Genomic DNA, 26,255 nt, shown 5'->3' with positions numbered 1-26,255 from the left:
AGCATTGGATTTTACAGTCCCTACCGGCGGTGCCGATCTCTGCTTCTTGGCCCTTCAGCCAAGAAGTGCAATGAGGGGATAGGGGCCAACCATCCTGTGTTTTTGCTCACCCTTCCTTTTACCGTCCCCAGATTTCTCCAGATACCCATTTAGAGCTGGGTCAACTTAAAAGTGACAGGCTGAGCTTAGCTTACAGAGCTCTGACTGAGCTTACAGAGTCACGCCACTGACCCCCGTCCGGAACTAGATAATTGGGTATACTATGATTCGAACCATCGCCCTCTCAGATAAAGGATCCTTTATCCAGCCCACCAATCGCTGTGGTTGATAAATGCCTTAGTTAAACTACAGTTATATTTCAGCGCTGAAACTGGTGGGTCCAACAGTCCATCCCACCTAGAATAATGTCTTCGTTATTTATTTTCATATGAAAAAAACTGCATTTTCAAATCAATTTCTTTTTTGGATTGAAGATGAATCTGACAAATGTTTATTTGACGAATTTCTCCAAGCCAGATGTAACAATAATCAAAGGCTCGAGAAATTTAATCTCAGTATTGCGTAGATACAAGAACAATGCGCAAAATTATTTTTTTCTTAACAATATTTCTGTGTTCAACAAATGTTTCTTCAAACTTGGACTTAAGAAAGTATTTCAAAGTTGACCCTCCTCCCCATGAAGATGTCGCAAAAATGGCACGGTATATTGTCCACGTCTCTGGTAAGCTATAAAATCAGTTATTTTGCACGAGCAGTAAGCAATGCGGACTAACATAGAGGTGCATGTGCTTTTATTTTGTGAGGCTTGAATATTCTTTAAAGGGGTTGATGAGGAAGCCATCATGGTTTTTCCTGTGGGAGGTTTTCTCCTTTTTTTTCTGAGAAGCAGATATTTTATCGACTTTTTGTTTTTGGTCTTTCAGTAGAGGTGAAGAGTCTGAAGGGGTATCTGTAGAAATTTCTTTTTTCGGTGGATAAGATATGAAAGTTAAATTTGAAAGGTTAAAACCTCTCTCTTAGAAAAATATTCTATTCAATTTGACCATTCACGAACTTTTATAGTTGGGAATTAGATTTATTTTTATCAATTCATAAGATTTTAGGGGTGATGGGATATATTTTTTGAAAATCCAGTAGTAGAAAACTTGTCGTTTTTTTTGAAAAAATCATTTAATGAAAATCTACAAAATGCCATTCATTAATGAAAGCCCCTTCCAAAAAAAGAAATTTTCAAAATATAAAAGAAATGCCAAAAAACAGCCCCCCTCCCCCCAATTGGCGCCACTGACGTGGTTATTTTTTTAATATCATGTTTTAGAATTTTGTGAAGTCTCCGATCTCCGAAGTCTTCGAAGTCTCCTCAAGAGTACCTTCTTATTTTTCTTCATCTATTTGAAGATGATTATGAATAGTAGACTTAAATGTACTGTTGTATCTCCAAGAGCATATTCATCCATTGTAAGCAGTTGGCGCAGGCTCATATGCTATTGGTAACGTAAAATTGGGGGATGATCTGTTATAGTTCATACGGTATAACTTAATGTTTATTTTCACCCTGGTGAAATTTATTTTCACCAGATTATGAATCTGGAAGGTGGGGTGGGAGAGCAGTGTCCCGTTATTCCAATTAAAAATGATGTCTATGTTGCTATCTTGTTATACTAACAAGAGGTAATAGTAAATGCATAAAAGGCTTCAAAATAAACCTGTAGTTTATTTTAACCACTTCTTCGTTCATATTGTATACAACGAAACGTCTTTCACATTAACGTGCGCTGCTGTATGTCGCGTCAGCACTGCCATCGAATTGTGCTGGTGTTTCGCAGAATTTTTTCTCATCTGCACGACAAGCATTCATATTGAGCACATCCCATGTATTATTTATTCTTTTTTCAAGTGTTGAATAAATTAAATGCTGGCTAACTTCAATTCGTTCAGCAGTGCAGTTTTTTATTGAATTCAATTGAAATTCCAATGATAAATTTCCAGTTTATCAATTCACATAGTTTGAAAAAATCAAACTACTACTACTAATAAAAACACCGCAGCACCGAGCCGCCTGAGGTCATCACAGCTACTTAACATCCTCCATCTTAATCTATTCAAAGGTTCCCTCTGTATACCCTCCCAGAAAGTTCCAATTTCCTTTAAATCTTTTTTACTACATCCTCCCACACCAACTATGCACGGCCTGCTTTCCGTTTAGCCCAAGACTGTTGGCCAAAAAGGACAATATTCGGCAATCTGTCATCCTTTGTCCGTTGAACGTGAAATCCAGCATCGAGGCAAAGTTCAATGGACCACTCATTAGTTTTCCTCGCATTTCTTGAGAAGCATACAGCTACCATTTGAACATTGATATCGGTTGAAATGTTATATGCAAGTCAACACTTTTTTTAAGTGGTGAATAAATTAAATGCTAGCTAACTTCAATTCATTCAGCAGTGCAGTTTTTACTTGAATTCAATTGAAATTCCTATGATAAATTTCCAGTTTAATTAGGAATAAAGTTCTTCAACTAGATCACAAACATGAGGTAAACTAGATGACCTAAATGTGGTTGGCTGATTTACAGAATGAAAGCCCGTGTCCTCTGTTCTTTTTATCAGGGGCGTAATTTGCCATGAACAGAGGGGCAATTGGGCCCATTTTGCTCCCCCCGGCTCAAACTTAGTGGCTTCGAAAACCTCGTCAAAACTAAGATAGACCTACATAAATCAATTGCTCACAGAAACAGATCAGCTATACTTAGTATAGTATATATTTGCTTTTGTCGTACTATATGGCTCATTTTTCATTTTTCACTTGACAATTTTCACTTTACTTGTTTACTCACTTAGTTGGAAAAGCTCCAATTTTCTCCTCCCCCTCCAAAGATTTTGAAGAAATTACGCACCTGTTTCTCGCCACCCGGTGAAAATCTTTAGCATTCCTTGATTATCTGAAAAACACGCAGCAAAGAATAAACCGGAAATTGAAAGATAAATCAATTTTGGAATTTCCATACCTTCTCGCACTAATGACGCTACTAGCAGGCCCTGGAATCTGGGAAACATCAAGATCGATGTTCATCTTGAGAATTCTGGCATGTTCAGTTTTGAAATTAAAAGCTTGTTCAGTTTGAAACTGGTACGAATTCTTAAGTCGACTGGTTCTGTGCTTCACTTTGTCTGGACAATCAATTTCCTGCACAGATGTACCCTGTATCGTCTAATTATGTATATTAATGCCTGCAAGAATATTTGTTAACATCTATTTTTCTAGATGTTCGTTTTACTCACAAATGGGAAGGCAGTGGGGGTCTTAGTGAGGATGTCCAAAACGGCTAAACTTAAAGAATACCATTTTCCTTACGACTTTCCTTATGACATTCTCCCATCCCCATCGGTGACAACTTTCTTTTTGTATGGCCCTAGAAGATTGGCCGATAAGGACGATCTTTGACAATCTGTCATGCATCATCCACAGACTTTGTCCTAGCCATCTTAGTCTTTCTCTTATTATAGCACTAGGAAGTGGGATTGAACCACATTTTTTGTACAGCTTACTGTTTGAGATACGGTCAGTCAGTCAGGGTACCCAAAGCAATCCGTAGACAATTTTTCTGGAAAATCTCTGGCAAATCCTCCTCCGTTTTCCGAAGCACCCACGTTTCAGAACCATGCTTAACCACTGTCATAACTGTACCTTCTAATATTCTTAACTTTGTTCATAAACCAATCTTCCAATTCTTTCAAAAATTTTTCAAGTGTGAAACAACTCCCGGGAGCTTAGCTATTATACTTTTAATTTCCTCACCGCACCCACCACCTTTAATAATAATAGTAAATAGGCAAGTGAAAGTGTCTATTTCATCAATCTTCCTGTTACTCAACATCACTTCTTCACTTTAATTATTCATAGTCTTCTCAATACTAATTTTCAGACCTATTATTGAACTTTAAACTCAAATCTCGCAAAAAATCTCTAAGACATCATCCATTTTCCTAACACTCAACTAGGATGCATAAATCATCAGAATAAATTTAATTCTAAGATATTTTTACCTCCCCAACTGATCCCGTTTCTTTCTATTGCCTTTGCTGAGTTTCTTAGGACAATGTCCATCAAAGTGATCCATATAGTTGAGATAGGATGCGACCCTGCTTAACTCCTGATTTAATAAGAAATTAGCGACTAACCTCATTTCCTACCTTAAAGGCGGCAGTTTTATTCTTGGACATAGCACTAATTACTTGAATGTGTCATGCAAGGATACATACAAACATTGCAAAGGATACCTTTGCCAAAGCTCTTCTATCAGCTGAATCCAATACCTTGTCATAATCTGTAAATCCGAGGACTAAAAAGGTCTGAGGTCTCAGCCACTTCTCAATTACTAGTGTAATAGTGAAAATTGGGTTGAGACATCCTCTTCCCTTCCTAAGCCAAATTGTCCTTTTCTTAAGACTTTGTCTACAACATACAGCCTAAAAAGTTGTATCATAATAACTAATGTGCTCCCTATAAAACCAACCACATACATACTCACTCTTATCACCTTTGTTATACAAAAAAAGTTACTTCCCTTTGACAAAAACCATATTGGCAATCTTAAATAATCGACGTTTAACTTCCTAACCACCGTATTAAAAAAACTCATCTGCCTTGCTATTGGACTCTGTGGTCTTGTTATTTTTTTTTAAATCTATTAGTAAAGCCACGATTTCTTCTTCACCAAATGTATCATCCTTCACATCAAACTACAACTACTACTGCTATCAACTCTCTGCAGCACCAAGCTGCCTGAGGCCAACAAAGCTGCTCACGCTCTTCCTCCATCCCAATCTATTCAAAGCCTCCCTCTTTACACCTTCCTAGGAAGTTCACGTTTCCTTTAAATCTTTCTTTATGAAATTCTCCCACCCAAGACGAGGACAACCTGCTTTCGGTTTAACCCTAGACGGTGTGCCGAAAAGGACAATCTTCGGTAAACTGTCATTATTCTTCCACAGAAAGTACCCTAGGCATATCAACCTTTCTTTCATTATAGCCCTAGAAAACGGGATTGTACCACAATTTTCATATAGCCTACTGTTTGAAATGTGGTCAGTCAGCCAGGTACCCAAAAATAAAACAGTAGGCAATTTCTATAGAAAACATCTAGTAAATCTTCATCCGCTCTTCGGAGCGCCCATGCTTCAGAGCCATATTTGACCACTGTCATCACCGTACCTTCTAATATTCTAATCTTCGTTCGCAGACTTATTTTTCTATTCTTCCGAACTTTTTTTAACTGTGAAAAAAATACCCTGAGCCTTGGCTAATGTACTTCGAACATTTTCACTGCTCCCACCGTATTTACTAATAATACTACAAAGGTAAGTGAAGCTGCCCACCTGGTCAATCTTTTCGTTACCCAAAGTCACATTTGCATCTTCACTTAATCCTAGCCATAGTGACTTAGTCTTCTTAACATTAATTTTCAAACCTATTCTAGCACCCTTAACTCGCAAAAACTCTAAATGTTCATTCATTTTGCTCACACTTTCAACTAGGATACTTAAATCATCAGCATAATATAAGTCCAGGAGAGTTTTTCCTCCCCATTTGATTTTGTGGTCTCCTATTGCCTTTCCTATGCTCCTTAAAACAAAATCCATCAAAATTATTCATATAAAGGGGGATAGAACACAACCCTACTTAACTCCTGATTTAATACAAAGCCAGCTGCGAACTTTATTTCCTTCTTTAACCGCAGCAGTATTATTCTCGTACACAGCACTAATCACTTTAATGTATTTGTTTGGTATATCGCTTGTATCAACAGAATCAAGCCGTTGTTGACAATCAATAAAACTGAGTCCCAAAGGTATTTGACAACTAAGGCAATTCTCAACTATTAACCTAAGAGTGAAAATTCAGTCGGAAGATTCATAGGGAAGATTTTCCCTATGAAGATTCACCCAAGAATAACCCCCTCCCCCCAAAAATATGTGTATATTTCCCAATAAAAAATACTATACGTAAACAAGGGGAAAATTCCATAACTTACACGCCTCTCCCTGCGGACTGTGTAGAGTCATTTTAGACCTAAAGACAAATTATTTGATTTTTTCAACTCTTTGAAATTTTTCAACTTATCTGATCAAATCTTGATCAGGTAATTTTAGGAAAAATGTGAAAAATGGGAGAGGCCCAGTTACCCTCCAGTCTTTTTGTTCACTTGAAATGGGCACTAGAACTTTTAATTTTTGTTCAAATGCACCCTCTCGCTATCTTTTAGGACCATTATTTCGATACAATCCTCCCTGGAAAAAAAAACAAAAAAAAACAAACAATTAAACACGCATCCGTGATGTGTCTTCTGGCAAAAATAGCCAAATCTCACATTTTTGCGAATAGGAGCTTGAAACTTCTACACTAGGGTTCTGTGGTAGGCTAAATTTGATGGTGTGATTTAATTTAATGTGATGGTGTGAAGTAACCATTGAGATTTCTCTAAATTTAGGGGTGTTTTCTTCCTATTTTAAAAGTCAGGCAAATTTCCTCAGGCTCATAACTTTTGACGGTTATTTCGAATATCTTATATATTTGGGATCAGCATAAAAAGCTTATTCTTTTGATATATCTATTGATATTAAAAATCGATCTTTTACAGTTTCGGTTACTACTGAGCCAAATCGCTCCTTACTTACAGTTCGTTATCACAAACTGTTTGATAAAATTAAATTGAAAGATGAATGAGAATTATTCGAAGGAATGTATTTTCTTTCAAGAAAATTTTTATAGGGACCGTAATTTTCTTCTTCTTGTTTAATTCTTCTTGTCAAAGCTTCATTTTGACAAATAAAGGCCAAACTATCCAAAAATGAATAAAGCCCGGATGACATTCTAGCCTTTCAGACTGTTCAAGAGCAGGGGGTATCCCCACTCTTATTTGTGATAACTCCACAGTAGTATCTGTCGTTTTTAACCTTGATGTTATTAATAATTTGAATTCATGTTTGTTTTAGGTTCAAATTAAATAAACAAAATAGTTTTTTTCAATTGAAAGTAAGGAGCAACATTAAAAATTAAAATGAACATAAATTATTACGTATATGAGGGGGTTTGCCCCCTCGTCGATACCTCGCTCTTTACGCTAAATTATTCTTAGTGCTTTCAAAAGAGAAATACATTTTAATTAAATGACCTTGTGATTCAAGGTTCATTCTTAAAAAATTCGAACCAAATTTTAACTATAATTTCTGTTCGTTTTAAGTTTTATCAGTGCTCCTTACTTTTGGTTGAAAAAATTTTTGGTTGAAAAAATTTCAGATCGTTTTTGAATAATGCTGGGACAACGGCGCCCCCTCTTCTCTTACCCCATGCAAAATTCCTCGATGGAAAGATACTCCCATGTAACTCCCTTCCCCTGAATCCCCGACCCCGTACCAAAAAAAATCCTCGTGAAAACGTCTGTGAACTTCATAAAAACCAATATTATATCCAAACAATGGGCAAAGTGCATAACTTGCAGCCCTTTCCTGGAGACTGTTGGGGATTAAGTCGTCCTCAGAGACATAGTTATTAGATTTTTCGACTATGCTGAGCTCTCAAAATTTTGATTCGGTGACTTTAGGAAAAAAGCGTGGGAGGAGGCATAGTTGCCCTCTGATTTTTTTGTCAATCAAAAAGGGTACTAGAACTTTCAATTTCCTTTTGATGAACCCTCTCACGACATTCTAGGATCACTTGGTTAATACGATCACCCCTTGGGAAACAAACAACAAATAAACACGCATCCGTGATGTTTCTTCTGGCGGAAAATATAGAATTCCACATTTTTGCAGATAACAGCTTGAAACCTCTACAGTAGAGTTTAATGGTACGCTGAATCTGATGGTGTGATTTTCATTAAGATTCTATGACTTTTAGTGGGTTTCCCCCCTTTTTTTTGAAAATAAGGCAAATTTTCTGAGGCTCGTAACTTTTGATGGATAAGACTAAACCTGATGATATTTGTATATTGGAAATCAGCATATAAGCCCAATTTTTTTGATGTATCTATTGGTATCAAAATTCTGTATTTTAGAGATTTGATTACTATTGAGCCGGGTCGCTCCTTACTTACAGTTCGTTACCACGAACTGTTTGATATCCATTCATAGTAATTTAAGCTTGTTCTAAGTTTGTTTTATCATATGACTTTATTTCTGCTCGTTTTAAGTTAAATATGGCTCTTTAATTCTTTTTCCTTTTTTATTTGGCGGGGGGATAACTTTTGAAATTAAAAATTATCGAAGGTACCATCGTCAAGGAAATTTTGTAATTTTGGTTTGAAGAATGGTATAGAATCCTAAATTTTCAGTGTCGTAATCCTTAAAATATAACTAAAAAAAAAAAAAATTAAAACATGATCCCTCTCTCACACCGAAAATTCACCCTGAAAGCAAGATTCTGGATCGTTTCAGTTTCAGTTTTTAACATTATTTATGGTATGATTATCCAGTTTTTAACATTATATATTATCAGTTTTTAACATTATTTATGGTATGATTATCCAGTTTTTAACATTATATATTATCAGTTTTTAACATTATTTTTGGTATGATTATCCAGTTTTTAACATTATATATTATCAGTTTTTAACATTATGTATTGGAGTGCTCTTTAGGCAAGTAATTTTTAGGCCAGTTACAGAAAAATCCGGACGATTCAGAATAAAGCAGTTCATCTTTTGGGGGAATGTGCTAATTTTAGTGATACCCTTATTTGTTATTGCCATTTTAAAATTTTGAATGTTGGTCAGTTAAGGCGTCACCGGTCATCAACAATGGTGTACCAATGTTTAAATAGTCTTTCGTCAGCTTGCTTTGTAGATACTTTTTCTACTAATTCCGATTATCATTTCTGTCATTTTTATAAATAATTTTAAAACTTAAAAGACGATACAGTTTCACTGCGTTTCTTGTAATCCCCATTACAATGAAACAAAAAATCCTAAATATCTCATTTCAAAAACTTGATTAATAATAGTACCAATAAAGCAAATACTATCCAAAAAATTTATCACAACACTTGTACGGTTAAAAGTCATACAAGTAGTTTTACTAACATTAACACTTTGGAAACTGAGAATAATAAATGTATCCATGTACTGAAGGACATCGTTTGCGTGAGCTGCGAGATCTAGAAAGTTCGCTTCTGCAATTGTCATTGCTGTGTCGTCTGCAAATGCTGTAAAATTTGCACCAGGAAGATAAAATCTTAATGTATCAACATATACTAGAAATAAAAGAGGTCCCAAAACAGATCCTTGTGGAACTCAACAATTTACTCGTGATGCAGCACTTGTAGCATCATTTATTGCAACCCGCTTTGATTTTCTATACAAATAGGATCTAAACAAATGAAGATAATTATCTCTGATGCCAAAATCACTAAGTCTACGCACAAATAATTCAAAATCAACCGTATTGAGAGCCTTTTTAAAATCAGTATAAATTGTTAACGGAAATTTTCCACTTTCAAATGCAATGTTGATTTTTATAAGACTAATTGACAATTAAATCTGAAAAAATAAATTAAACACAACCGAGTTTCACATAATTTATGTTCTAATTTGTTTTCCAATTTTCTTTTCTAGATTGGGCAGGAATGGCAACTATTTCAACAAGACAGGGAATACTAGGATCTCCTTTCGCCAATATTTTTTCAGTCAGTGACGGAACAAAAAAGAAATCCACTGGCGTACCCTATATGTACCTCACTGACCTCGAAATGTCTGTCAAAGACCTAAAAGTAGACAACAGAGCATCCATCACGATGTCACTGGCACAAACTTCTTTTTGCAAACGTCACAAATATGATCCAGAAAGTCCACTCTGTGCCCATGTTGTTCTTACTGGGAATGTCGAAAAGGTTGGTCGGATAAAGAGCTGTATTTTCTTAATGTGTAGGAGCCATAGACATAGTTTGAAATCAAACAAGAGATCCGAAATAGCGTAATTTTTACTGACGTTAAAACACAACGTCAAATATCATGTTAACAAAGACATGTATTAATCCTTTCTAACTCTGATCATCTTAAGACAATTTACAAGCATCTTAATTGTCGTAAGTCGTTTCCTATCAATCAATTATTTAAAAAAAAGAAGAGATTTAGCATAAAATGATATTTGTGAAGAAAAATAACCTACATTTTCTTTAAGAAGGCATAAATTACATTAGGGTTTTCACGAAACTCAATGTTATAGCTTCAGAGCTCGAAAATGAAGTGTGCACAGACTTGTATTAAAGGTCAATTCATCTGATTTGCTTAATATTGACGCCATTTTGATGACATTAGTCATAGGTTCAATAAAACAAAAAGTTTTGTCAAATGAAAGCAAAGAGCGACATTAAAACTCAAAACGAAAAGAACTTATTCTGTACATTAGGGGGACTGCCCCCTCCTGCCTCCTACGCCCTTTACGCTAAAGATTTAAAGTGTATTAGAAAAAACACTCTTTATTTCGTATCAGCAGCTCTTGTGTTTGAGCTGTCATTCTTAAGGGATTGGCATACAGAATCATTTTCGGAATAAATTCTGGTCGTCTTAAGTTTTAATGTCACTTTTTACTTTCATTTGAGAAATCTTTTTTCCATGCATACCTAGAGTCACCCTAAATGCAAATAGAGCTACCAGCTCGAAAAAAGACTCTGTATTCATAATATGACTTGTGCGCAATAATTCGTCAAAAAAGAGCTCATTTAGTGTATATGTATTTTTAACTAACATTAATTTATCCTGATTAAACTGCTAACTCCTAAATAGGTGTATATGCATAAAAGAATGCTAAAAAAGTTTATGCATACATAACTTAATTTTCATTTGAATCTGTTAGCCCAAGACCTGTTTCAAACCAATTCAGGGAGGACTATTTTGATGATACAGCACTTCAAAAACAAGAGAAAAGAAATCCTTGCTCACAGAATATATATTCATTATTACTTGAACATCTTTTCTAGGTTAACCAGGTAGATACTAGTGTACTTTAGAATTCATGGGGTTGTTTCACAAACTAAACGAACTACTAACAATTTTGAAAAGGGGAACTACTTGTGGTCCACTGACCTTTTCAAAGTGTCAAAAATCCTAAAATCTAAACCTGTAGCATATCGTCTACGGGAAACCAAAGATGAAGATTCTCGGTGATTTTTACGACTATGAACTTCAACAAGTCAAAAAGAAAAGTGAAATATATCAAATTGAAAAGATGTTAAAGATTCGTACACACAAGGGCAAGAAGCAGTTGCTTGTTCGATGGCTAGATATAATTCTGATTTTGATTCTTAGGCAGCATTTGAAGGCATATACAATGCCCAATGATTTCTATGTGATATTCATGTTTAATGTCTTTAATCCATTCTACAGCGATTCAAATAAAACAAGTGATTTTTGGACAAAACTCTTTCCCATCGTCAAATTCGATGACGAGTATGAAGTTGCTCTTATTGACTGTATTCTTAAAAAATACATGATATCCTGAAAAAAGATCGTGCATATGATAAAAATTTGGACCACATGATTGGCCAATCGGTACCGAGGAATGGATAGAATCAATGAACTTGGGTGAATATCCCTTTATTACATTACCATACAAGGAATTTGTTAGCATGAATGATCTGTGTCCTGCTGTCAATAGAAGAATCTCCGCTCGTAAAAATAGTGCCTTTCAATTAAACCATTCAATGGAACTAGGTAGGATCTACATTTCTTCTCCCATTGACAATGAGACGGTTATTCTCATCGATAACCTGTGTGATGTTCTTGGTTTCAAACAAAATCTAATCAATGGTAGAAGTGCTGGAAGCACCAACGGCATGGATCATGTCATTTTTGTCGACTATCCACCTGGTTTATCTTCGGACGGTTGTGTATTTCTTTACGCTTCATTCGTTGAAACATCGAGAGTTAGCAATAGCAATGTTCCTTCCTACGTGTTCTTGAACGAAAGACGAGTCATGGTCACATTCATCATTGCAATATAAAGCATCTTAAATATATCCCTGTAAACACTTCCCATTTGAAACTCTGCTAGTTAACATTAAGAACTGAATTAGGTGATCTCTTAGCAATAACAAAAGATTTGGCTGTAATTACATGTCATTTTCGACCCGTTCAATAACAGGATGTCTAATAGAAAAATTGCATTCGTTTGTCCTGATATTGATTGCCATGTTGCTACTCTTAATCCAGCACAAACAGGTCATAGAATGGACAATTACAAAGGTCATTCATCAATGTCGGGCTATGGTCTTGGTGGTTGGTTTGCTAAGTTGTTTAGCTTTGAACTACCCTTAACTAAAATTTATTGTACCAGCACCCTTGGATTTTGCATCCTCTACACTAAACGACTGGGGCTCTAACAAGGATTGAAAAGAAAGTGTTTCGAAAAATTTCAGGTCTGGTGCAAACTTTACAAAGTGGAAAAGGTATAAAGAGGTCGGAGACACAGCATCACCCATCAGTCTCAGATCAAACTTGGGTTAGAAGTGAAAGGCATCACTCTTATCAAAGAAGACGAAACCAAGGAAACTAAGAAAGAAAATTATTAGATCAAAAAAGGATTTATTTTCCCAGACTCAAATGGCATAGCCACCCCAAAAGGAATCCCATCTCTCAGTCACTTGATCTTTAAATCTTTTTAATGCAGAAAATGTTGATGTGAGTGTAAAACGTGGTTGCTATGAATAATTTTACCCACAACTGTCGCTAACTTCAAATATCCATTTTTTAATTTATTCCGGTGAAGATTGTTTAGTGGCTTTGTCTTCCACGTCTATAGATTTACATGTGATAGTAAAAAAATCTGACAGTGAAATGCCAAGTCCTACTGACGGAATATCCTATGAAATAATGCATTACATACTTTATTTTGGAAAAAATCAGTTTCTGCATAAACGGAACACTGGTGGGCGTTAGCAACAATCGCTCAACTTATTCGAGGTACATATAGTTCATATTAATGAAACCAATGTCATCTAAGGAATTGAGGGGTTTGGCCAATGGGTGGGAAGAAAAGACAGACATTGAAACTGTAAATGCACTTAGAGAGGCGACAACTAGTGACTTACATTTAGTTGAGAAAATAAATATTGAGATATAATATACCCCAATGACTGCAACTTCACATTAATTGGACATATAATCAACGCTCGCTCTATCCAATTTCTTTTGCAAAAGTTGCTTATTACAGTACCCGATCTAACAGTTTGTCTCATGTCGGCAATACTTCATGTACGAAATCAACAGGCTATAAGTTCTGTTACTTTGGCAGAGGAAAAACTGAGAGCTAGTACAAATAATTTCAAACTTTTTGTTTCTAATCCATTCACAAATCAACGGCATATTGTCACGGGCTCACGCTTCTTCACCGACTCTTCATTTATCAATGATGAAATTCATCCAGAACTGGCATTAGCATTCGTAAAAAGTACTAGTGCTATAGGGTCGTGGACAAGTTCCTTACGCAAGCTTGAAATGTTTGGAATTTTCTCTCATGTGTGTAAGTAAATGGAAACTCTCTCTACAATTTACCATTTGATAAATCCTTTGGAACACTGTATGAGTTGACAATGCTATCCTTAGATCAAGATTCATAACTGTTTGAAGATGGTATAACCGATTCAATGTTTACAAAAACTCATGGTATCATTGTGTTGGACTTGTCTGGGACTCAAGACGAACGTGTTGTACGAACCGCAAGCGTATATTTACAGTGAACCTTTGTCGAGCCATTAGCTAAGAATATTACGTTAATCTCTTTAAATCAATTCGAAACTTACTGGGAAATCACTTTCGAAGACAGAGTTCTACTAGAAGTCGTACCATGAACGCAAATCAAATAATCAGCGTATTTAAAATGTACCCACACATGTCCAAATATATATCCCATTGTATACCATCGGATAGCTGAAAAAAATTCAAAGTGTTAACAATACCCTGATCATTGTTTATAGCAGTCCATCGAGTGTAAAGACGGATCATTGGCTATGCATCTTTTAAAAAGCGAAGAATGCAGAATTTTTTGATCCTCTTAGCCTACCATATTCATTCTACACACTGCTTATCAACAACTTTATTGAAAATTGTGGGAAAACTATTATTCAAAACCAGAAGAAAGTGTAGGATTTAACGACTAATAGCTATGGTTTTCATGCACTATTATTCTTCATTTTCCGATGTCTTGGCTATACTTACAATTAATTTCTCAAAATTTACGTAAACGACCCTTACCTGAATGATTCTTTAATAATGTTAGATGATAATAAGCATATTGGAATTCACTTTCGGAAAACGCTTTCAAAGGCAGTGTTGTACTAGGCATTGTACCATGAACGCAAATCAAATGATCAGCGTATATAATATGTATCTGCACACATGTCCAAATACAAGTGCTATATTGCACACCTTCGGATTTCTTGAAAATATTCAAAGTGTTAACAATACTCTTATCATTGTTAATAGCAGTCCATCGAGCGTAAAGATTGTCATTGGCTATACATCTTTCAATCAACGAAGAATATAGAATTTTTTGATCCTCTTGGCCTACCAAAAGCATTCTATACCCTGCACTTCACGAACATTATTGAAAGTAGCGGGAAACTATATTAAAATCCAGAACAGAGTGCGAGATTTAATGAGCAAAAACTATGGTTCTTATGCACTATGATATTTTGTTTTCTGATGTCGTGGCTATACTTACAATGAATTCTTCAAAAGTTACGTAGTCAACCTTTGCCTGAACGACTTCTTAGTTGAAAATAAACTTTCAGTTCTGTATAATCTCGAATTCAGTGCCCTACGAATAAAATGTTCTAAAAATATTTGTAAATTTTGGTATTATTAAAAATCAATATACATAAAAATGGCTTTTGAAAATGGTTCCTCTTTGAATTTTTTTTTCAATTCACTACCTCTTTCCGTAGGTAGCTGTCAAGAACAACTAATGACGGCAGGTCATCTGAATTCAGTCTCTATCGATCTTGATGTGCAGAGTCAGTGTCATATTTTCTACAATATCATGTAACTTTACTCTTATTGTATCTCTATATCTCTATTATTGTATCTATGTATACTTACAATGAATTCTTCAAAAGTTACGTAGTCAACCTTTGCCTGAACGACTTCTTAGTTGAAAATAAACTTTCAGTTCTGTATAATCTCGAATTCAGTGCCCTACGAATAAAATGTTCTAAAAATGTTTGTAAATTTTATTATTATTAAAAATCTATATACATAAAAATGGCTTTTGAAAATGGCTCCTCTTTGAATTTTTTTTCTACGTATAGGTAGCTGTCAAGAACAACTAATGACGGAAGGTCATCTGAATTCAGTCTCTATCGATCTTGATACGCAGAGTCAGTGTCATATTTTCTACAATATCATGTAACTTTACTCTTATTGTATCTTTTTCTGAAGTCAATGATACTTTTTTTCATTTAAATTGTAAAATACATGTGTTTCAATTTTTATTTGAAGCAATATCACATATAGTGTTTTCAACTGAAGAATGATTTTCTGTAACAGGCAAATAAAATTAAGTACGCTTCGAATCCTAGTAACCGTTGTATCCAAAGTAATGACGTAGAAGCTAGATTTTCTTGTTTTTCCAACAATTGAAGCTTAGATCCAATTTTTCATCCCAAACAATTTAAAACCGCGACGAAACCGGTCTCTTAGAAATAAACTAAAATCTTGTTTAGGGTTCTTTCCAATCATACCAGGATAGGAATACTCCCCCCCATCACATTTATGTTAGTGACGATTGGAGCATAGGAATCCTTTAGTCAGAGAGTCACAAATCTCTTCAAGACAGGAATATCAGTCTTTAATTTTACTGCATATTTTACTTTTCATCATGCTCGTCAACGCGGATCCTGTGGAAATTTCCACAGGATGACTACCTGCCCAGTGTAAACATGTATAGTGGACATATAGAGAATATTTTTGTTCAGTGTTGACTTTTTCACCACCAAAAACGAACTGACTCATGATCGATACAGAGAGTGTTCTTGTTCTTTTCTAGTTCTAGAGAGCAGTAATCGAGTGACATCACAGTTCAAATCAATTGAATCTGTTAAAACACAATCTTCTAGATTGTCTACTTATCTCCTCTTCTCATGAAAACATCATTTGGATAGAGTCTTAAATCGTATTAGTGAATTTAAGGTTGTGTCCAAATCAAAACTTATAATAACATTTGGTTTTATTTCGAATACTGTGTATATATTTTGAGTAAATGCGTTTGGGCCATGACTCATAAGTTTCTTACATCAATTAAAAATCCGAGATTCATCATTCATAATATCATCTATCATTCTTTGAAAAAACATTTCTTTTGTACTGATAATTTTTGAAAACGATCATTAAGATTCAGACATTTTTCCAAAATCACGAGATTCCGCATAATTTTATGTTTCATAAATCCATCCATTTTTCAATTATAAAGCTGTCACAGCTGACTACAGACTAACTAACAAAACCAAAGATTCTTTCTACTTCGTGAATATCCCTAGAGAGAAGACCGGTAACCTAATAAAAATATATATCAAGGAACAACATTTTCGATTTAGAAACAATTTATTTCATAATTATAAAAGCATACCACTCTTTTTTCTCATATTGCTTCAACTTATTGTACTTAATACATTTCATTATTGCATTTAAAGCAGCCTGAATTCTATGTTTAAGCATTATGTTAAGTTTTGCTGCAAAAAATAACTGGTCCTCCAATTTTAATTTGCTCAATGATATCACGTATCTTGCATACAGCTCGTCCCATTCAAGGCCTAGTCGACATCCACTTATAATTTCTGCAGCTACGTTTGGTAATATTGTTTTTGTAACATTGCTGCTGACAGATCCACTATCAACTTCCAACAGTGTAAACAAACTATATTTATATATATATTATATATTTAAATTGCTTCTCACTGATTCTTCGTTCCTACTAGTATAGAATACACATAAAATTCAGCCTTATCCTGGATCTGGTTCCTACAACTGGTCACTAGGGCCTCATAGCTATATGTAAATTATGCTCTCATTGAAGTATGCAAATTATTTATCTCTTGTAGTATGCTAATGGGGAAGGTCCATGACCAGATCTAGTGGCTAGGTAAACCAGTTATGCAAATTTTGTGCTAATACGGTTGTGCATAGGACGTTCACGTGGGAGTATTGCCCCTCCACTACCAAAGGTCAACCCTGAAAACCAATGAAAAATTCTTCCCTTAGTAATTTTCCTCTGCAGAAAACTCCCCCTCCCCCCAAAAATGTCTGTATACTTCCCAATAACAAATACCATATGTAAACACCGGACAAATTTCAAAACTTACAGTCCTCTCTCTAGGGACTGTGGGGGGGGGGTTACTTATTCTCTGAAGGCGTAGATATTAGACCTTTCAACTATGCTGAACAAAATGGCTATCTCAGAGTTTTAATCTGACAACTTTGGGACAAAAGGTTGGAAGAGGGGGGCTATTTGTCTGCCAATCTTTTTGATCACTTAAACAGGCCACTAGAACTTTTTATTTTTGTTCAAATGAGTCCTTTCTCAGTCTACTAGTAGCATTACTTCGATACAATTACCTCTTAGAAGAACAGAAATGAAAAAGGAAAAAACACAACAATCAAAAGAACACGTGTCCGTGATTTTTCACTTCTGGTCCTAAAAAAGGAAAATTTCATATTTTTTCATATGGTAACTTGAAACATATGGTAACTATCTGATATGATGAATCTGATGGCTCGATTTTCAACAAGACTCCTTGACTTTAGGGGGAATGTCAACCCCCCTTTTTTCGAGAAGGAGGCTCCTAACTTATGAAGTGTGTTATTAAACTAAATGGATTTTACATGTTTAGACTCAGCATAAATGAAATTTTTATGTGTCTTTTTATTGTGAAAATTCTGATTTTTAGAGTTTCGATTACTATTGGATCTGGTCGCTGCTTAATTGTAGTTCTTTACCACGAGCTGTTAGAAGAAGTGTTACTCTTTTGATGCCGTCAAAAAAATGTAAAAACTTTTTTGATTTCTGAATTTTTTTTTACGTTTTTTAATACCCTCCTGCGGTTTACAGCTCTGGATAAAGTTGGAATTAAGTGCTGTATTGTTTTTTGTTGCACATGGTACTTTGCTCTGGTCTGGTTTTTAGCGGATAACTAGATCTACGTTGCATGGGCAACGTGAGGTGTTGCGGCAACCTTTGCTCGGCTTCGCCGAGTAAAGTGTTGCGAGAGCAACACTTTGGTTTTGTTTCCTCGCTGCGACTAAACGCTGAAGTTGTTAATCTGTAAGGGTGCTAAAATACATACTAGGTACACCAACTCGCAAAAGTTGCAAACTCCTCATTGCTAAAGATGATTGTAGCCTTACAGCCGATTATTACTTACAAGTCCCCTACATGTCTTACCACTGGAACCAAATTGGTCTTACCATCAAATACAACGGAAACAAAAAATAGGTACACCAACTAGTAAGAGTTGCGAACCCTTCATTGCCGAGGATGATAATGAGCTAACAGCCGACTGTTGCTTACAACTCCCCTATATGTCTCACAATTGGTATCGGCCTATTTTTGGTTTCAGTGTGTACCTTACTACTGAAGTTGTTAACCCCTTTAAACTTTCAAACTGGTATATCTCACGAAGGAATTTTTGTACAAAAAAATGGATGACATATACTTTGATCAGCTCATCAAAAGCTATCGACTGCCGTCGAAAAAAAAATCTATCTGTCGTAGTTCAAAAGTTGACTTTTTTACAGTAGGTCAAGTTTCTAACGTCATCACTTAGAAAGGAGCAAAGGTAAACTCTAATATCTTTAGCAATGAGAGAACTTTTTAAGTTTCAGAGGCACATCTGATACCATTTCTCTACCGCAATCCCAAGTGCGAAAAACCGAATGATAAACTCAGCTGAAATCACGAACAGAAATGGGTAGAAACAATAGATGGCAGCACTTTCGGACCCGTGGGAAAATGCCGCTTTTTTGCTTCTCTAAATTTTTCTATTTATCACTCAAAGAAGATATATTGGCTGTGGGGCAGGGTAACTGTCGCATATATTTAACACTTATAGATTTTAGTCCATCTTCAATTTGAAACTGGTGCCTGCCTGCTTGCCTGCTAGAACGGAGCTTTCCACTCGAAAGCAGAAACATGGTTTGATGAAACGAAAGCTTGGCTGCATAACTTCAGATAGTCCTCTCTGACATAGGCTATACAACTCCTGTTCACTTCACACACTATAGGCTCTGGCTCAAGGACAAGCAAAAACCATCTTTTTTGGCCCCAGGCAAGAGTTCTACGAAGCTTTCCAAAATGTAAAGTCATATTCATCAATCCGGCCTAAGTTCCACACTTTCCGTAAAAACCGCAGAGGTTAGACCCTTACCACTTTCTAGGAATAAGCTGAAATTGGGGTGCTAGGAACAAAAAAAAAAAAAAAAAAACCCACGACAAAACCAAAGTGTTGCTCTCGCAACACAATTAGTGATGGGCACTTACTTTTCAGTTTCCTTTTGAGGGTGTCGGTGTTTTTTTCTTTTTTTATATTTCTCCCTGAATTCCCGGCCGTAGAGCCTCACGAGAGGTATACGATGATGTATGCGTTTGATGTTTGTTTATGGTATAAAACAGAAATTCATCAGCTAGATAAATATATTTGTCTTAACCTTTACGGAATTCTAATGACGAGACACATTTTCAGGTGCACACTAACTCAAAAGAGGGAAGATTCGCCGAAAAATCCCTTTTTACCCGTCATCCTGAAATGCCAGATTGGCCTAAAGGTAACATTTCTTGTATTAAAATATAGCTTATTTCCAAGATTGTAGATGAAGGATAATAAGCCTCTTTAAATCTGGGATACCATAAAATCTGGACAGTTTCAAATCTGGAAATATATATATATATATATATATATATATATATATATATATATATATATATATATATATATATATATATATCTATATATATAAAAATAAGTTGTCTGTCTGTGTGTCTGTCTGTCTGTCAGGTGACGTCATGTTTCTATGTCGACTGACGTCATGAAGTTAGTTGTCGTCATTTTTGCTATGACGGTGACGTCATTAAAGATATTTAAGACATATATGTTCACGTAGAAATCTATTAATGTTTAAGTTTGAAATGACTGATGAACTTACAATGGCAAAAGCCGATGAAGATGCTCAAAGAGTCTATGCCAAAAAACTTGCTGCTGATAGAGAAAGTCAGAAAAGAAAGCGTGCCGAGGAATCAAAAGAACAGCAAGGAAACAGGCTTGAGGCTAAAGAACGCAAAACCGCGCAGTTAGATGAAGATCCACCTGGACAGCGAGAGTCAAAACATATCAAAACTGAAAATGATAGCGATGATGATTGGGTTTGGGATTTTGACTTGGATAAGGTCATCAATGCCTACCAGATTTTAGTTAAAAAAAACAAAGGTTCGGCGATATGTATTTCATAGTGAAGCTGAAAAATAAAGAAGAAAAAGAAAACTGAAAAAAGAAAAAATGTAAAAAACTAAAAAATACTAAAAAGAAAAAACACTCAAAGAGAAATTACAGACCGGGACACAAATGACGACCGGGACAGAGGGAATATAAATAACGACCGGGACACTCAAGGAGAAATTACAGACTGGGATACCGGGACACAAATGACGACCGGGACACAGGCAATATAAATGACGACCAGGACACAGGTATTTAAGAATATCGTTCAAAGACAAATTTTTAATTGTAAGAAGACCGTTGAAAGAGAAATTTCTAATTGTAAAATGACTGAAGAACCTACAATGGCAACACCCGAGGAAGCTGCTCAAAACGAATGTATTCAAGCCGAAGTAGCTGAGTTGGTAAAGCGTTATGTTTCAGGTTCTAGGTCCGAGAGGCTCCAGGTTTGAGCCTTGGCTTTAGCATTAATACAAAAGAAGAAAAAAACTAAAAAAGGTAAAAACTACAAAAAACTAAAAAGAAAATATATATATATATATTTATATATATATCTCTATATATAAAAATAAGTTGTTTGTCTGTCTGTCGACTGACGTCATGTTTGTCGACTGACGTCATTATAAGGATTGAGCTGTATGTCGTCATGAAGTTGTTCAAACCTGAACCTTGGCTTTAGCATTAATACAAAAGAAGAAAAAAACTAAAAATGGTAAAAACTACAAAAAAACTAAAAAGAAAATATATATATATATATTTATATATATCATCTTTTCCACAAAAATAATAATTTAGTGCTTCTGCTTAAAAACAGCAATCGAATTGATGCCTCCTGATACGCAACTATCAACAAAGTGGCAATCGTTGTGGTCGGTGATCAGTTCTTACCTCGAGATAATATTCTTTATAGGCGAAACAATCAGTTGACAAGAATTGCTTAAACTCATCGATGCTACGATGCCCTACAATATCCTGACGAATATAAATGACGCCCGGGACACTCAAATAGAAATCACAGACTGGGACACCGGGACACAAATGACGACGGGGACACAGGGAATATAAATGACGACCCGGACACAGGGACACAACTACAACGGGGACACCGGGGGGCACAGGGGGATATATAAATGACGACGGCAACAAAGGAAATGGTCGATTAACAATCACCATCTACAAAGCTCAAGGGCAATCAATAGAATCACGAGGTATAGATCTGAATACGGATTGTTTTCCCATGGACCATTATGCGTTGCATGTTCAAGAGTCGGTAAACCTGACAATCTATTTATATGCACAGAGTATATATATATATATATATATATATATATATATATATATATATATATATATATATATATATATATATATATATATATATATATATATATATATATATATATATATATATATATATATATATATATATATATATATATATATATATATATATATATATCTATATTCACAGGTGGGACATAGGGACACAACTACAATGGCGCGTAACTAATATGGCGCGTAACGACTTACGCGCGCGGGGGGGCTTGGGGGGGGGCGCGAAGCGCCCCCACCAACTAGGTGGCCACCCCAACAGCTAGTATATATATATATATATATATATATATATATATATATATATATATATATATATATATATATATATATATATATATATATATATATACATCGGCTCGCGGCACGGTTCTATATATATATATATTGATTCTCATTCTCGCTTGTCTTCAAACCGCAGACAAATTGAGACAATTGGCTGTCTTTTCATACTGAGTCTTTTCAAAGATACGTGGTTATTCAAGCAAGTCCGATTTCTAACAACAATATCTACTAAGCTTCAAGCTTTTGTTTCAAAGACAATGCTCCAGCAACCACTATTGAGTGTCAATATTTGAATTTAGATTTTTATAGGAAATAGCGTTGATCACTGGAATGACTGCCTTACCCCCTAGAGGCTATAGAAGGACCACGACCAGATGATTTTTCTAACTAACAGTTAACTCAAAGATTGATTGACAAAGGGTGAGAGGCTGACCCGAAAAAGTGCTAATACTATACTATTGACTCAATTGAGTAAATAAAAGCCAACAAATCTTTGCTAACAGTTAAGATAACTAGCCAATGTCACTTGCTCTGTATGAAGTATCAGAAAATTATGGGAAGACAAAAAAGTGAGATTCTGGGGAGAGGCCAGGGCCCGGAGTTCTCCCACCTCCTCCATCCTCTACCTCCTTCTATTAAGTCAAGAATCGTGGCTCACTTGCCCTCCAACAGTATCTATAAGTTTTACCTTGTTCCCCAAAGCGGTATTCCACATACTATAAATATGCTTTTTGATCAGTTGGTTACATATCTGCATTTTGACTTGCCTCGCTAATTAATCAGGTTCCAGAAAGGTTTATAAAGCAAAACTGTTTAGATAGACAAGAAGTTTCTTAGGCCTCCTACTTAGCCCACCTCCACCAAGTCAAAATTTTAGGTCCCCGTGCCAATAATACTACCTGAAAGTTTTAACTTGATACTAAAATCTATTTTGGAGGTATTGCAGATAGGCTATTATGATAACCTCATTCCATATGTGTGACTTTATTTATCTCGTTTCATAGAAATTAATAAACTGTATTTCCCTTAGGTTATTATAGTTTAAAGTAGGTGAGGGACATAATATTTCTAGCTGTTTCCTAACATGAAATTTGAGGCCGCCTTGTCCCACAACTTCTGCTCTAGGACTGTCTAAAAGTTTCAGCTCCATCCCCCAGCCGCTCTTAGCACATTAATGTTATAGTATTTTAATGGACTGGATGCAAATAGTGTCTTTTGAATTGATTTAGTTTTACCCTCTCCCCCAAGTCATAGTTCGACGTCTATTCGCCCCCCCAGTACTCCCTGAAAGTTTCACCTTGGTAACTCAAACCGTTTCCAAGATATTGTAAATAAAATGTATTGATAAACCGACAAACAAAAATGTTAAGCCCCTCTAAAACCTACTAAAATAAATTAAAATAAATTAGAATAAAATAAAAGTGTTCTTTTCCCACGTTTACCACGTTCTTCTGCAGCAGTACCTAAAAGGTTCGGCTTCATCTCACCAAGCCGTTTTCAAAACATTATAGTTACATTATTTCCTAAATGCACACAGTATTTTCCGAAACACCTCTCCCCCTTCTTCAAGTTAAATATAAGGTAAAATGGACCATTACCCGCAACCTCCCTGAAAGTTTCAACTCGATCCCTAAGCCATTTTCAAGATATTACAGACAATCTGAAAACTCTAGCGCACACAATATTTTTTGTTTTATTCAGGCACACTTTTAGTTTAAAAAGTATACCCACGAGAAAACCCGAGACTCTTGGAGTTACGAGCAATCCCTAAAAGCTGCTAGCTAATTGGACAACCAAGGACAAATATAGCAAAGCTATTCCAATTTAGAAGAAAAAGTGTCCATAACCACTTTTTTTAGATCTACTTCTGAATAGTATAAAATCTACACTAAACGATTAAAACCCATTGACCCGGGCTGTTGTGGTGGTGTCAACCCCACGGGAACACAAGTTATACCTTCCAAAGTTTCTGAACAAAATCACCATTTAAAATTTTTTATTCACATCATGGGGTTCGTGGTGGGATGGGGGTGGTTAGCAGAAAAGACTAAGGGGGAATACACCCTCCATCCATTCTCGGCCTTAAAAAAGTCGCTGGCACTTTATATTTCTAATCAAAAGACGACCCTTTCTAGTTGTATTATTATTCCTATTCATACAAAGTGGCCGAGAAAAAAAATTTCTTAGCTCTTTTCTGGGCCCCGTGCTTGGAGGAGCCGTTTTTTCTCTAGTGTTTCTCCCCTAATTGGGTCTTCCAGAGCCCAGGGGCTTAAAGATATAAGTTTTAGCCAATCACAATCAATTCTTTTAATCCCTATTTTTTAGGGGGGGGGGACTTGTACCACAGCAATTTGTTTCAACTGATCAACGGCTGTAAGTTTCAATCTGATCAGCGACAGAAGTCCCTGTTTCGATCATAAAACCTGTATGTAAACAGTTAGCCATCTAAATTATTTAGAGCTCCTATCCCACGGGTTCTGAAAGTTCCAGAGACATATTGATTGGACTCGTAGACCCTTTCGAACGAAATGGCCGTTTCAAAGTTTTGATCAGACGTCTTAGGGATTCTGCAGGGCCCTCGGGGCAAAAAAGACCACAGGACGGAGGCTAGTTGCTCTCCAATTACTTTAAGCTCTTAAAAAAAGTACATCAGAGCTTTCAATTTCAGATCGAATGAGCCTTCCTTTGATATTTTTACAACTGCTCCATACAAAGTGCCTGGGGAAGAAATATATTTTGAAGTCTGATACAAGTTTGGTTAGCTTAGAGATACAATACTATATATCATTATTTCATCTGAAATTATAGTTCCAATAGGTAGAACCAATGGTGATCACTTGGGTCTGAAAAACCATATTTAATCTAAACCAAAACGAATATAGCTATATTCAAACTAAAAAAAAAAAAAAAAAAAAAAAAAAAAAAAAAAAAATCATGAACATAAGTTAGATATAGTTTAACTATAGAACAGGAGAGTCAGATATGGGACAATTGCGCTGCAATCCCGGTTCTTTTTTAAGTACTCAATTGCAGTTTCCACGTACTAGTAGACAAGTTATCTAGTATCTGAAACCACTAAATATATTTGGCTTTAAGTAAATTTCTGCTTTGAATACTGGCTCTGTATAGTGCTGGAGTAGGTGCTTTACTTAATTATTTTCCGACATGAAGATTTGCTGGTTAACTATACTGAATCAGCAGTGTTCGGTCTGGGTTCATATTATGTAACTGAAAGAATTGCATCACAATTTAATGTATTTTTCTTTTTCAGACCATGGCTGGTGGTTTGGAAAATTAAATATAACAGAAGTCTGTGTTCTTGACTACTTTGGTGGTGCCAAATATCCAACATTGAAGGAATACTTCAAGGCTGACCCTCTTATCTAGTTTTATATAACCGGATTTAACGTCAATACAATATGCAAAACTTTGGAAAATTGATGTTATTTTACACTAATTAAACTGACCAACTGATCAAAATAAGAAGGGCTTTGAACCTTCCTTACCGAGAGATGTTAAACCAGCCAATGACTCTGCAAGACCAGTGCAGGAAAACTATTGTTACTTCTGTTTGATGGGATGTGGCATTGCTTTCTTATGTATATCCTGAGGTATGGAATTAGGCACTCTATGCCTCCATGACCACAGATAGGTGCTGGAACTTTGAACAAAGACATGAATATTTTCTCTTATCTCTCATCATAATTTGTCGTGAGTCAACAACTTGTTCCTCAACTTAGTTGTTGTGATGACAATTTAGGAGTCCCTTCTCCCTACAGAGATTGCACTATTTTTGGAATCCAAAAACAAACAACATGAAATCAGTTCTCAACTTCCACAAAATAGTATTTAACCTCGACAAGTCACTCCGTTAGATGTACTCATTACAAGAATTTACCCCCCTCCCCCGCCCTTTTACCGACAGACATGGGATCAACCATTGATTTAAAAAAAGGACAACAAGGACAGACATTTACATGGGACTCAGCTTCAATTTTTGCGGTGGTAAATTCCGATGAATCCTAAGTGGGGAAGGGCAACAGCCAGAGGAGAAGAGAGCTACGATTATAAAGATTTTTGAGTTGCCTTCGTCCTCTAAAAAAAAAAGAAGAAAGCAAAGGACACAAGCCTAAAATGAAGGCTGGCATTACCAAGATAAAAAA

General features: G+C 35.7%; 1 protein-coding gene across 1 annotated transcript; it reads left to right on the top strand.

The window, feature by feature from the left end:
- The first annotated feature begins 539 nt into the window (after positions 1–539).
- Positions 540–25,529, top strand: LOC136031324 (protein CREG1-like). The gene is made up of 4 exons (XM_065710801.1): positions 540–721; positions 9,611–9,885; positions 19,726–19,807; positions 25,364–25,529. Exons 1-4 carry the CDS (start codon positions 577–579, stop codon positions 25,477–25,479), a joined length of 618 nt encoding a protein of 205 aa, XP_065566873.1. The 5' UTR covers positions 540–576; the 3' UTR covers positions 25,480–25,529.
- Positions 25,530–26,255: the final 726 nt, after the last annotated feature.

Source organism: Artemia franciscana, chromosome 9, assembly GCF_032884065.1.
Source record: "Artemia franciscana chromosome 9, ASM3288406v1, whole genome shotgun sequence".
In the NCBI taxonomy this organism is placed as follows: Eukaryota; Metazoa; Arthropoda; class Branchiopoda; order Anostraca; family Artemiidae; genus Artemia; species Artemia franciscana.
Note: the sequence above shows the minus strand (reverse complement) of the source record. Positions and strands in the feature narration are given on the sequence as shown.

Excerpts from the sequence above, each read along its gene's own strand:
- LOC136031324 (XM_065710801.1), top strand. The coding sequence starts at position 577 with ATGCGCAAAATTATTTTTTTCTTAACAATATTTCTGTGTTCAACAAAT. Across the intron at positions 722-9,610 it reads GTATATTGTCCACGTCTCTG|ATTGGGCAGGAATGGCAACT; the intron begins GTAAGCTATAAA and ends TTTCTTTTCTAG. Across the intron at positions 19,808-25,363 it reads AATGCCAGATTGGCCTAAAG|ACCATGGCTGGTGGTTTGGA; the intron begins GTAACATTTCTT and ends TTTCTTTTTCAG.